This window comes from Haemaphysalis longicornis, unplaced genomic scaffold (genome assembly GCF_048455015.1).
Source record: "Haemaphysalis longicornis isolate Haplotype H1 unplaced genomic scaffold, Haemaphysalis longicornis Haplotype H1 scaffold_8, whole genome shotgun sequence".
Classification (NCBI taxonomy): Eukaryota; Metazoa; Arthropoda; class Arachnida; order Ixodida; family Ixodidae; genus Haemaphysalis; species Haemaphysalis longicornis.
Window position 1 is genome coordinate 94,379,445 of NW_027526445.1, and position 10,936 is coordinate 94,390,380.

Sequence of the window (10,936 nt, forward strand, 5' to 3'; positions counted from 1 at the left end):
AAAAAAATACATTCATATAAATACCTGCGAAAAAATTACATTAATACAAATACCTGGGAAAAAAGGGGAAAAATAGCCCCGCCGGTAGCGTAGTGGTTATCGCACCAGACCGGTATTCTGGAGGTCGTGAGTTGGGATCCCACCTAACAGTCATTTTTTATACACTTCCTTTCTTTCGAATTTCTTTATCTATTTATATGACCTACTATAGCCTCCCCTTTGCTTTCCGAGGTTTTCTTGACTGCCAACCCTTATTTCTGTCTTATTTCAACGAGCCCCTCATTTCCTATTCTGATTCGCTATATATATATATATATATATATATATATATATATATATATATATATATATATATATATATATATATATATATATATATATATATATATATATATATACCCAGTCGAAAATGACAACAGAAAAATTTCTGTAGTACGTCGTTTGTCGTATTTTTGCATGTCGTACAGTCGTACCGTCGTAGTCTTGTCGTACAGTCGTCGTGTTGTGTCGTCATTCTGACATTTGTCGTGTGTAGTATTCCTGTAGCAATTTTGTTGTTTTATCGTGTGTTGTAGTCCTGTAGTGATCCTGTAGTATGTCATAGTCCTGTAGTAAACCTGTAGTGATCCTGTAGTATGTCGTAGCCCTGTAGTAATCCTGTAGTGATCTTGTAGTATGTCGTAGTCCTGTAGTAATCCTGTAGTATGTCACAGTTCTGATGCTCTACTGTGAGAATCATGCCTGTCTTGTCGAAGTCCTGATGCTGTGTTATGTATTCCTGGCGTCTTGCAGTCCTGACCTGTCGCACAATGCATTCATAACAATTCTGTTGCAGCAAATATCAGTATTTTTGAATCCAGCCTAGCACTGTATTTGGGCTGTCCACTGTAAGTGAACAGTTAAGACAGCCCAAATATGCCACGAGCCCATGCACAGGCAAACTGAAGAGAATACAAAAATTTTAGTTTAGTTTCCTTCATGCACACACAGCTCCAGGCTCGAAAAAACAAGTACAAGTACCATTAGAATTGGCTTGCCGAAGGCTGAAAGTGCACCGTCCCTAACTACACACATTATGGATGATCCGCGCAATTCTAACGCTGCAAAGTTGTCTGAAGCTGCAAAAACCTTATAGTAAATACACTACATTCCCAGGGAAAAGCCACCAATAGCTACAGGCTGCCACTAATGAATTGTACAGCTGCAGAAAGCCACAAAAAAACTATCAATGCACACCTCATGAAGCACAAAAACGACATTGCAAATTACATCCACCATTAACAATGCCGCCATTTCTCACAATGACTGTTTAGTATTAAAACGGTAGACACTGGCTCTGGTGTTCACACCAGCCAAATTGGCAAATAAGCCCATGTACCTCCTATCGGCGCAGATCAGTGAAATTCTGCGCGAGATATCTAGCCAGAAGCTTGCGGCGCTTGTGCATTTCAGCTTGCTCGCAGACCTTCACTTGGAGGTAATGCCAGAAGGAACCTGCATCGATAGAAAAAAAAAAACGAACATTGATGCAAGACAATGATAGGCAGCACAAAAAGACTGAAAATCATACTGCTAATACTGTGTCCTTAAACTGCGCCATTTTATAAAAGCTAAACACGCTTCTGCATGCTGAGCAATAAGAAGTGCTCTCTATTGCTGATAAAGTGCTTTTCACATTACTGTGCCTATTCAAAAACGTTCAATTTAAACGATACCTTGCAAGCCCCTTTCCACAGCGTTCCTGGCAATTCTGGAACAAGTCAAGCCATTAGGACTTAGCTCAGAAAATGTCCTTTCAAAATCAGTTTTGTTTTCATTTTTCAACAAAAACGTGATTTTTGACATGCATTTGCATCACATGGGTGCAGAAAGGGGAGTGGTCTTTGCGCGTCACTGCTACTAAAGAACAATGCATGCCAACCAGAGGTACTCTGCATCAGCGTTTGGTTTTTTATTATCAGGGCATGAAGGGTCAATCAGATGATAATTTTTAAACGTCAGGTTTGCAGTCACACAGTAATAACCCCTGAAATCGGCTGAAAATATCAAGCAGTGCCCATTTGCAAAGTTACTTCACGATTTTAGGCAGTCTTATTGCCTTTGCGCACATTGTTCTTAGTTGTGTTGTAGTTCTACTTACCACAGGACCATTCAAACAGTTAACAACAGTTTCGGTTTTGTTTCTGCATCGCGAAATTCATATTTAGCATTACTCTGCAGTTACTCAACTTCAAGCCTACCTGCCATGGTGCCTTGAGCATCCGCTAAACATCCTCACAAAAAAAAAGCATGCCACTCCTGATTTCCCCCCCACCCTAAAACGTTTTCTGCAATAAGAACTTCCGATGCAAGTCAAAAGATAACGCCCAGACACCAAATATCAGTTCCGACGAAAAGAGCACTTCAAACCGGCTTTACACACCCCCAGCTGTCCGCCTGCCAGTTTCGTTTCCATACAAGGGTGTCTCCAGAGGTCTAGTGCTGCTCCTTAATTGAAATGTCTATTCGGATGGAGTCTCCAATACCTTTTGTACTGTTTCATTTCAAAAATGTTAGGTGCGCTGCAATGCATGAGGCTCATAGTGCTGATCTTTATTATCGCACAACAGCTACTTGGGCAAAGTTTGCGGGGCACGATTTTAGCGCATTGCACCGCATTTCTGTAAGCAAGGCTACAATAGCGAGTCAGAAGGTGATGATAAACCGCAAGTTTGTTTTTAGCGATAACTGACAGTGAACGTCAACAAGCATCAACCACGGAGTTACGTTTTCAACTTCATGCATGTTTTTCCGCATCGCGTGCTTGTCCCGAATACTGTGCTGGCTGTAAATGCAGTCAGTCACTGACAAAATGTTTTTACGTCACACGGGGACACATTGGTGCCTCTGATAATGTCAAATCGCCAGATTTCTTCCAGGGAACCACCCAAAATTGCCCATGTTGAAACGCAGGTTGGACTTCACCGCATGGCACGGGCACCATGCGTGGTAATTTTTTTTATCTTAATTAGTTCTTACCAATGATTTTGCAGAAAAAAATTTTTTCTTGGACCCCTAAAAATCGGTCAATTTTCCAGTGCTAACGAGAGTTAAATTACTACAGTGTGACATCATACTCATAAAACTTTCCCCAAAGAGTTATATATAAGCCAGCTCATAAATCTCTAAGTAAAGTTAAGCAACGATAAAAGTTCAGCAAATTAAACACATTAAAAAAAAAAGTGCCGATACTCCCTAATGCAAAATTTGCGCGCAGCGTGAACTGCAGTCTTCTCAGTCAAGGTGCGTAGTTGCCGTGTCAATTTAGACAAACAAACTATCAATGCCGACAATCAAAAATGCCTCTGTTTCAGTGACTGACCATTTTGGATTAAAAGGACCCTGGAACACTCTTTAAACAGTGCCAGTAAACCTGCACAATGTTTAGATTACACTGCCAGGAATACCTGAGCCAAATATTACCAGTCCATGTGAAGCGGTGAGCACACAAATCGCGAAAGACGGGGAAAATCCAACCGCGCACTCTTCGCTCTTGGCATGGCCTAAATGACGTCATTGCGGCCATGGCTGTTCAATTGGCTGTCGCTGGTCAACTTTGCGACTCATTTCTCACATTTCTTGTGAGGATTCGCCGTCATCGGCGCTGTGTACCAATCTCTTCTATGCCTAAACATGCACGCGCAGTTTGGTATTTCTTTTGCTGAGTGCGCACGGAGTTTGAGTGAAAAACTCAATACTCTCCTTTCAACGAGACCACTAGGCAACAATTGCTTATTGCTTCAAAAACGCTCTACCAGCCTGAGCGCGCGCTTGCAAGCAGGCAGCCATGCCTGCTTTTTTGTGGCACCAAACCAGAATTGACTCCCCCCCTCCCCCACGTTGCAGAGAATACTCCCCAGCCTATGATATGTCCAAGGACGCCGAAGAGAACGCTGCAAGCCGCTCCCCTCTCCAGGAGAGAGCACACAGCTTTCGTTGCGTTGTCCGCAGTCGAGTTGAGAGAGAACAACTATGCGCGATTTCTAATCGTGCATAGTTTCGGTGACAGTAAAGGGCTTTTCATAATTCTTGGAAGGGCGATTTCTAGGACAATAGACTTTACCCGAAACTACATTCCGAGTAGTCGATGGCAAGTGCTGCAGGGTCCCTTTAAAACAGTAGAGACACTGGCTTAGGTTTCCAGCAACCAAATTAGTAAACATGTACCTTCTTATTGGTGCAGATCCACGGACCCTCGTGCTAGATATCTCACTAGCAGCATGTGTCGCTTGCTCATGTCCCCTGGTTCGCAGCCCTTCATCTGCAGGTAGTGCCAGAAGGGATCTGCATCAATAGAACAAAACAATACATGTAATGCAAGACAATGGCAAACAACGTAAAAAGACTGCAAATTAGACTGCCAAAACTGTGTTTTTAACCTCTGCCATTTCGTAGAACGAAACACAATGGCTCCACATAGATGAGCTGCGAAGCCGGGCGCAGTCGACGAAGTGCACGAAACAAACCACGTTTGTTCATAATTTGCAAGGCAGCATACTTACCAGTCGTTTTACTGAATTAAACTTGGACAGACTCGAGCTTTATTCTAGAAAACAAACATGGGGCTGTCTGTTTCCCTTACTGTGTGCGTAGCACACAACACAATTTGCTCGACCAGTGAAGACACCAGACAGGTCGCATTTGGCTGTTCGACATCCATGTGTAAGGCTCCACATGTAAGAGGGTGTGAAACCTATAGTTTTGCATGCACGACCTACCCTCCTTCCTCTGGTCCCCACATGTGCACGCGTAAACCAGCAACCGCTTATATGTGTGTGCTTAGCAAAAACGACAAGAGCAGAAAATGGCTTCACTGGAATAAAACCCGAAGGGGGGGGGGGGGTTTGAAACTTAGACTGTTTCGCAGTAAAACGAATGCTCCCCGTGCTAAAAAAGTGGTGCTTTTCTCATTTATATTACTGCAGAGCATAACATTACACTCATAAAACTTCTCTCCAAAAGTATATGCCAGCTTGTAAAACTTTCAGCTAAAGGGGCCATGCAGACACATCACAAGTTTGGTTCATTCGAAAGATTGCCACGTTAAAATCATAGTGACACCACTTTCATCCCCAAATAAGCTATATAAGTAAGGAAAAAGGGAATGGCCATGCAACCCACTAGCTCATTTCCCGCAACAGAACCTAGATATCCTATGTGCCCAGCTGTGCGATTGGCTGAGGCCGGCCAAAGCAAACACAAATTAGGTACGGCTTGCAAGCTTTCCAAATTAGCTATTTGCGCATAAATGCAATGCATATTCATTTTACAGCAGTACGAATGGTGCGAGAAACAATAAAAGTACAAAATACACATAAGCATAGAAATTTGATGAGCACTGCTGTTGGTACTGGGCACACTATGCTTGTTGTAGCTGCACAGCAGTCCGCCGCTTTGGAGTTGTTTTACGTGACCCTGTTTGGCGAACATACCCCATGTTTTACAAAACGATTACTTTCTACAGTAGCAAAAACAAGCCAAGTTCTGGGACTAACAGAAAGAAAGCGTTAAACACCTACTTTCTTCACAGCCAGCGCCATAGAGGGCTCGTGCTGGTAGTGCCGCCAGGCTCGTGCTGGCGCAGCTGGTGTCGGGTGCTGGTGGTTCTGCAGGGCTCATGCTGGCAGGGAGCTGCAGGCCATGTCCACTCTTTTCACTCCCTGGAGAGGTGCCTGAGTCACATGAAAAAGTGTTGCACTCTTAAAACAATACGCAGTACAGGCAATCAGTTTTAATAAAGGCTGTGGCTAGCGTTCCGTCCAGACGGAACGATATACAAGTGCTAAAGTTCCGTCCAGACGGAACAGGGCGCTGCGGGTTATCCTTCCCTCCAGACGGAATACAACTGAGAGCTTAGCGTTCCGTCCCGACGGAGCCGGCGTGAAATTTGTACAGTTCCGTCCGGACGAAAGCAAAACCGGCTGATTAGACGCCCTGCTCCACCTTCAGATGTGGTGTAGGGGTTGCTCCTTGGATAATGGCAGTATTGTACCGGGTTCGATTCCCCCCGGACATGCTTGTTTTTTTTTTTTTTGCGTGGTTGCGCCAGCGTTATGCAACAGCGAACTTCTTGCCCACTTTACAATTGACGCGGTGAGAGCAGTCGGTCTTGATTTCGCACTCAACCGGCTGCTCCGCTACCGCTCAATAGAGCCAAGGCCGACGTGTCCATCGCCAGAGTTCCGATCGCCTCTAGTTCGTAATGGTGATAACTAATTAACGGTTCTTCTGGCTAGTCAATGAGCGGAAGCGGTTCATTCAGCTGGGTAAATATCAAGAACGACTGCCCTCGCTGCTTGTTGTGAAGCGGGGTTTTTTTTTTTTGACGCCCGCGTCTTCTAGCTGCCTCACTCAGAAAATGACGCGCGTCGCGCGCGGCAGTGGGAGGAGCCTGCGACTTGCGCCATTGGGGAGGCACGCGCCTCATGGCGGCAGTTTCGAAGCGCTCGACTCAGCCGGCTGGCTCCGCCAGCATAGACCGCCAGAGATTTTAGGCCACCACCCCGGCAGATACTGCATGAACGCTTTCACTAGCTGTGCGGATGATGTTTTGTAGTACCGTTTTCGCCCAAAATTATAAGCTCCTTTACCGCTCAAGCAACTTCGTGCATGTCTTGAGCGGCATTTTGAGCGGTCGCTCGTGCTCCCGACACCATAGTTTCCCTACACCACTTCGCGGCCGAAGCCGCCGCCATGTTCCTGCCACTGGCCGCGCCGGTCGCAGCGTATCAGTGGTTCCGCTGCAGCGTCAGCGCGCCTGTGGCGTGCGCGGCGCATTTTCGCGGGCAGAAAATGCTCCGTCCGATCGCCTTTATTGAGTTTTGTAGATTTTTACCCTACCGGTCAAACCACTTCTGCTCATTGACTAGCTAGAGTCACCGTTACGAATCACCATTACGAACTAGAGGTGATCGGAACTCTGGCGATGGACACGTCGGCCTTGGCTCTATTGAGCGGTAGCGGAGCAGCCGGTTGAGTGCGAAATCAAGACCGACTGCTCTCCCCGCGTCAATTGCAAAGTGGGCAAGAAGTTAACTGTTGCAAAACGCTGGCTCAACCACGCAAAGGGGAAAAAAAAAAAACAAGCATGTCCGGGGGGAATCGAACCCGGTACAATACTGCCATTATCCGAAGCACAACGCCTACACCAAATCTGAAGACGGAGCACGTCGTCTAATCAGCCGGTTTTCCTTTCACCTAGACGGAACTGTACAAATTTCACGCCGGCGAACGCTAAGCGCTCAGACGTATTCCGTCTGAACGGAAGCATAACCCGCAGCGCCCCGTTCCGTCTCAACGGAACTTTAGCACTTGTATATCGTTCCGTCTGGACGGAACGCTAGCCACAGCCTTTAATAAATTGCTCCGCTTTTAAAGGAATTTAAAGTTTGGTCAATACCATTCTCAGCACGCACAAAATCGCAAACAAGTCATTCTACATAGGTGCAGATTGTCCTTTTATGAGACTAACAAGTCACTTTTAGGGTTGGGGCTGTATGAAAAATATAGAGCAATAAGTTGTGTTGCCCACTCATAGTCACATTGTTAGCAAGTCTGCTACAAAACATAAAACAGCATTGCCGTGTTCCTGCACTTTCACTGGAATTGCAGTTTTATGAATTTTTTTTTACTAGGCCTTCTCTTCCAAACAATCTCATTGTCAAAATCCTTTACAGCGAGTAAAGCACTTTCAACGGGCAGTAATTTATGCAGTGCCTGCAAAAAGGCCATGGCTAGCAACTAGATAAACCAATAGCTCAAAATCTTCGTATAGAAGCCACGTGACAAGGTCGTGCTGCAGGGCAGTTTTGTTTTCACCCACCCAAAGAAAGGAACCTGTTCAATCAGGCTGTAGGCTCCTTAGATGGTAATGCCACATGTTTGAGGAAGTGAAACCTTCCTGCAACAGTTGACATTACAGCCAACTAAGCATGATAGCAACTGCAGTATCTGGTGCGTTGCTTAGCTCATAATAGTGATAAGAAGCCATGCACACAGATGGAGCATTGTTTACGCACTGGTGAAAAGAACTTGCCGGCCACTCCATGTTGAGTGATCGCAGCCCCCGCATCTCGGCCTCCAATCGCACGACCCTCTTCCTTAAAACTGCTACAGGGTCTTGGTCCCTTGCCGCAGCTCGAAGAATGATGTCGACCTTCGCTGATCTTTTCTCTGCCTTCGCAGTTTTTTTGTCTGCCTGCAATGAGAGGTCAAGAGATAACATGCCATACTTGTTCCGAGCCTCGTCCACCATAATGACACCTATTTAGAGCAACAAGCACACTTCAGTGTCATTTTACACGTGTTTAATGATAGTTATGAGGTCAACTTTCATGCAAATATTGACTTCCCCTAATAAACATACCTGAAAGCGGTGGCTATTCTAGCGCCTTGGCATTTATGTGCGTCATGTTCGATAAGAGCATTTACAAATAACATTACTGCAGTGGCTGCTGGCAAGACGGCCTTCACAGAAAAACCACGATTTCGAAGCTCGTACAGTCGGCAAAAAGCTTGTCTATAACGCGCGAGCGGCGTGCTCTAGACTGCGCGCGAGACACTTAGTGAGAACGCCTGGTTTGACACCGGTAGAATGCGAGCATGCGCGACCCGCATCAGCGCGACGGTTCTTTCCCTTGTCGCTGTGCCCGTCGCCTTCAATTCCGTACCTTCTTTCGTCATGAGAAGCGCTGCCTGCACTGCCGGGCCGGGAAACAATAGCGGAAATGAGCGATTGGTAGTAGAGCGTTGGCTGCGTTTAACTACGCGCAACGCTTTTTTTGCGGCGCCCTACACAATTTAGACAGGAGTGTTTTCCTGTATGCGAGACAACGAACGACAATAGCAGAAAACGCATCGCTGCCGGTGTTTTATAGTATTATTATTATTATTATTATTTAAAAATACCTTACAGGCCCTTGTTGCAGGGCATTGTGTAAGGGGGGTAACAAAGGGTGAGTGTCGCGACAGAACTGTAAGGGAACATCAAACTTTGAATGAACTTTGGAAGAACGGAACAGCAAATAAAGAGAAAAAGAAGAGAATGTGCAAAAAAAGTCACTTGAAGTGACACATACATGGGAACATTGCAGGTGGGAAGGAATGCAAATATGCGCAATACAACTTAGTAAAAAACACCTACTACACACGATAACTAGTAACTAGATATCGGGCCGTGATCGCTTGCACAGTGCACTGAGTATTGTGGCGTGAGCCCGTCAGCAGTGACATGCAAAGCCGAGCCCTGAAACCGGACAGTGGCGCTCAAGGGACTCATGCGCGACGGTTCATTGGCGGAACGATAACGCAATGAACAGCTGTGCGCCAAGGCTAACGCAGACGAAAAACTCGCACAACGAGCGTTAAGGCGGGTAATCTCCAGTTTTGTTTTCCGGCCCGGCAGCGCAGGCACACAGCGCTTATTACGGTAAAAGAAGGCGTGGAAGCCAAGGCGACGGGTGCAGCGAGGAGGGACACAGCCATCGCGCTGATACGGGCCTCGCATGCACACATTCTACCTATCTTAAATCAGGCGTTATCACTACGTGTCTCCCGCGCACTCCGGAGCACGCCGCTCGCGCGTTAAAGCCTTTTGCCGACTGTACGTGAGAATGTGGCTTGGCGACTACTCGACGCCGATACGAACAATGCAGATGAATTCCTAACCCGACTAACTGGTAGCCAGCACAGTCCTGAATAGAGCGTGTTACGTGGAAAATGTGCAAGGTGGTAATACGAGCCATTTTCTTCGGCGTCGGCGCCATATACTGTGAAGCGGATCTCCGCGCCTTCCGACGGCACAGCCGGCATGCCGATATTCATTCCTTACTTTCTGCGGTAGTGGCAAATGTAAAACTGCTAAAAAGCGCTCAGACACTGTTATGCACAATTTAAGGGTAAGAACACTTACCGGTCATGTGAACGATGGTGCCGTCGAATAATCTTCCCGCGTCTCGCTGTCGCCGAGCCAAAACACTTCCCACGCCACGCTCGTAGTCGTCGACGTCCACCACAAAAAAACTACGCTCGTCCGTAGGCCCAACGACTTCTCTTCTACCTTCCAAAACATACTGAACGAAAACGTTACACGGTTACGCTGTGTTACACGGTCACACTACGTGCATACGACAACGATCGACCAGCGCAAGAAAAGAAACGCGGCGTAATGTGCGTTGCCATGTGTGTTGCAACAGTGAGGGCCAGTGATGCCAACCTGAGGCAACGCTTTATCCCTAGAATGACCCCTCAAAAATCCCTAGATAGCAGACAAAATCCCCAGATTGCATTTTTTTTTTTCGCAAGTTGGCATTCACCTTTATTAGTCTAGACGCAGCTTGCTCTTCGCTTCGTTTGCTCTGAATCTTATTAGAGTTAAGATACAGCCTATAGCAGCAACTGCAGCTCTTTTTATCTACATTTTCTGTGGAGTGATGTGAATTCGCTTCTTCGAGCAGACGACTCTGGTTTCACAGCAACGCCTCTTGAAATGCTCTCGCAAGTCTCTTCTGTGTATGCGCAAATTACCCAGGCAGCCGGCCGAGGCTTGCAGGTCGACGAAAATGCTGGACATCGTGACACGTAACCCTTTGAAGTCTTAATCACTATACATTTCTTTCTTCATCCGCTTCAAATGCGATGGAGTGATCTGGAAGGTGTAGCAGGAGCTGGCCGTCAAGGTTCTTTTTGCGTGCAGCAAACCGCACAACGCGTCTGTTGACAACCTGTTTCTTTGCTTTGTTTTCAGCAGATTTACTTGCGAAAACACGTTCAACCACAGCGCTGGAGTGTGGTAGGCACAAAATGTTTTTCATAAACGCTGACAACAGGGGGAACTCTTGTGATAGAAATAGAAATAGCGAAGGAAAGTTAGAAATGAAAAATAGAAATTAGCAAAAAA

The 10,936-nt window shown here is 46.2% G+C and overlaps 1 protein-coding gene across 3 annotated transcripts; it reads right to left on the minus strand.

The window, feature by feature from the left end:
* Nucleotides 1-464: 464 nt before the first annotated feature.
* LOC144148942 (uncharacterized) lies at nt 465-10,176 on the minus strand. Of its 3 annotated transcripts, XM_077680470.1 has the most exons (6): nt 9,950-10,176; nt 8,075-8,236; nt 5,559-5,711; nt 4,207-4,323; nt 1,716-1,750; nt 465-1,494 (listed from the first exon to the last, which is right to left on the minus strand). In XM_077680470.1, exons 1-4 carry the CDS (start codon nt 9,954-9,956, stop codon nt 4,211-4,213), a joined length of 435 nt encoding a protein of 144 aa, XP_077536596.1. In that variant the 5' UTR covers nt 9,957-10,176; the 3' UTR covers nt 465-1,494; nt 1,716-1,750; nt 4,207-4,210. The 3 variants fall into 3 exon arrangements, 2 of the variants coding, with proteins under 2 accessions (XP_077536596.1, XP_077536595.1); XR_013318116.1 differs by lacking the exons at nt 1,716-1,750; nt 9,950-10,176 and adding an exon at nt 8,405-8,541 and having other exon boundaries at nt 8,058-8,236; XM_077680469.1 differs by lacking the exon at nt 1,716-1,750 and having other exon boundaries at nt 9,950-10,164.
* Between the last annotated feature and the right edge of the window lie 760 nt (nt 10,177-10,936).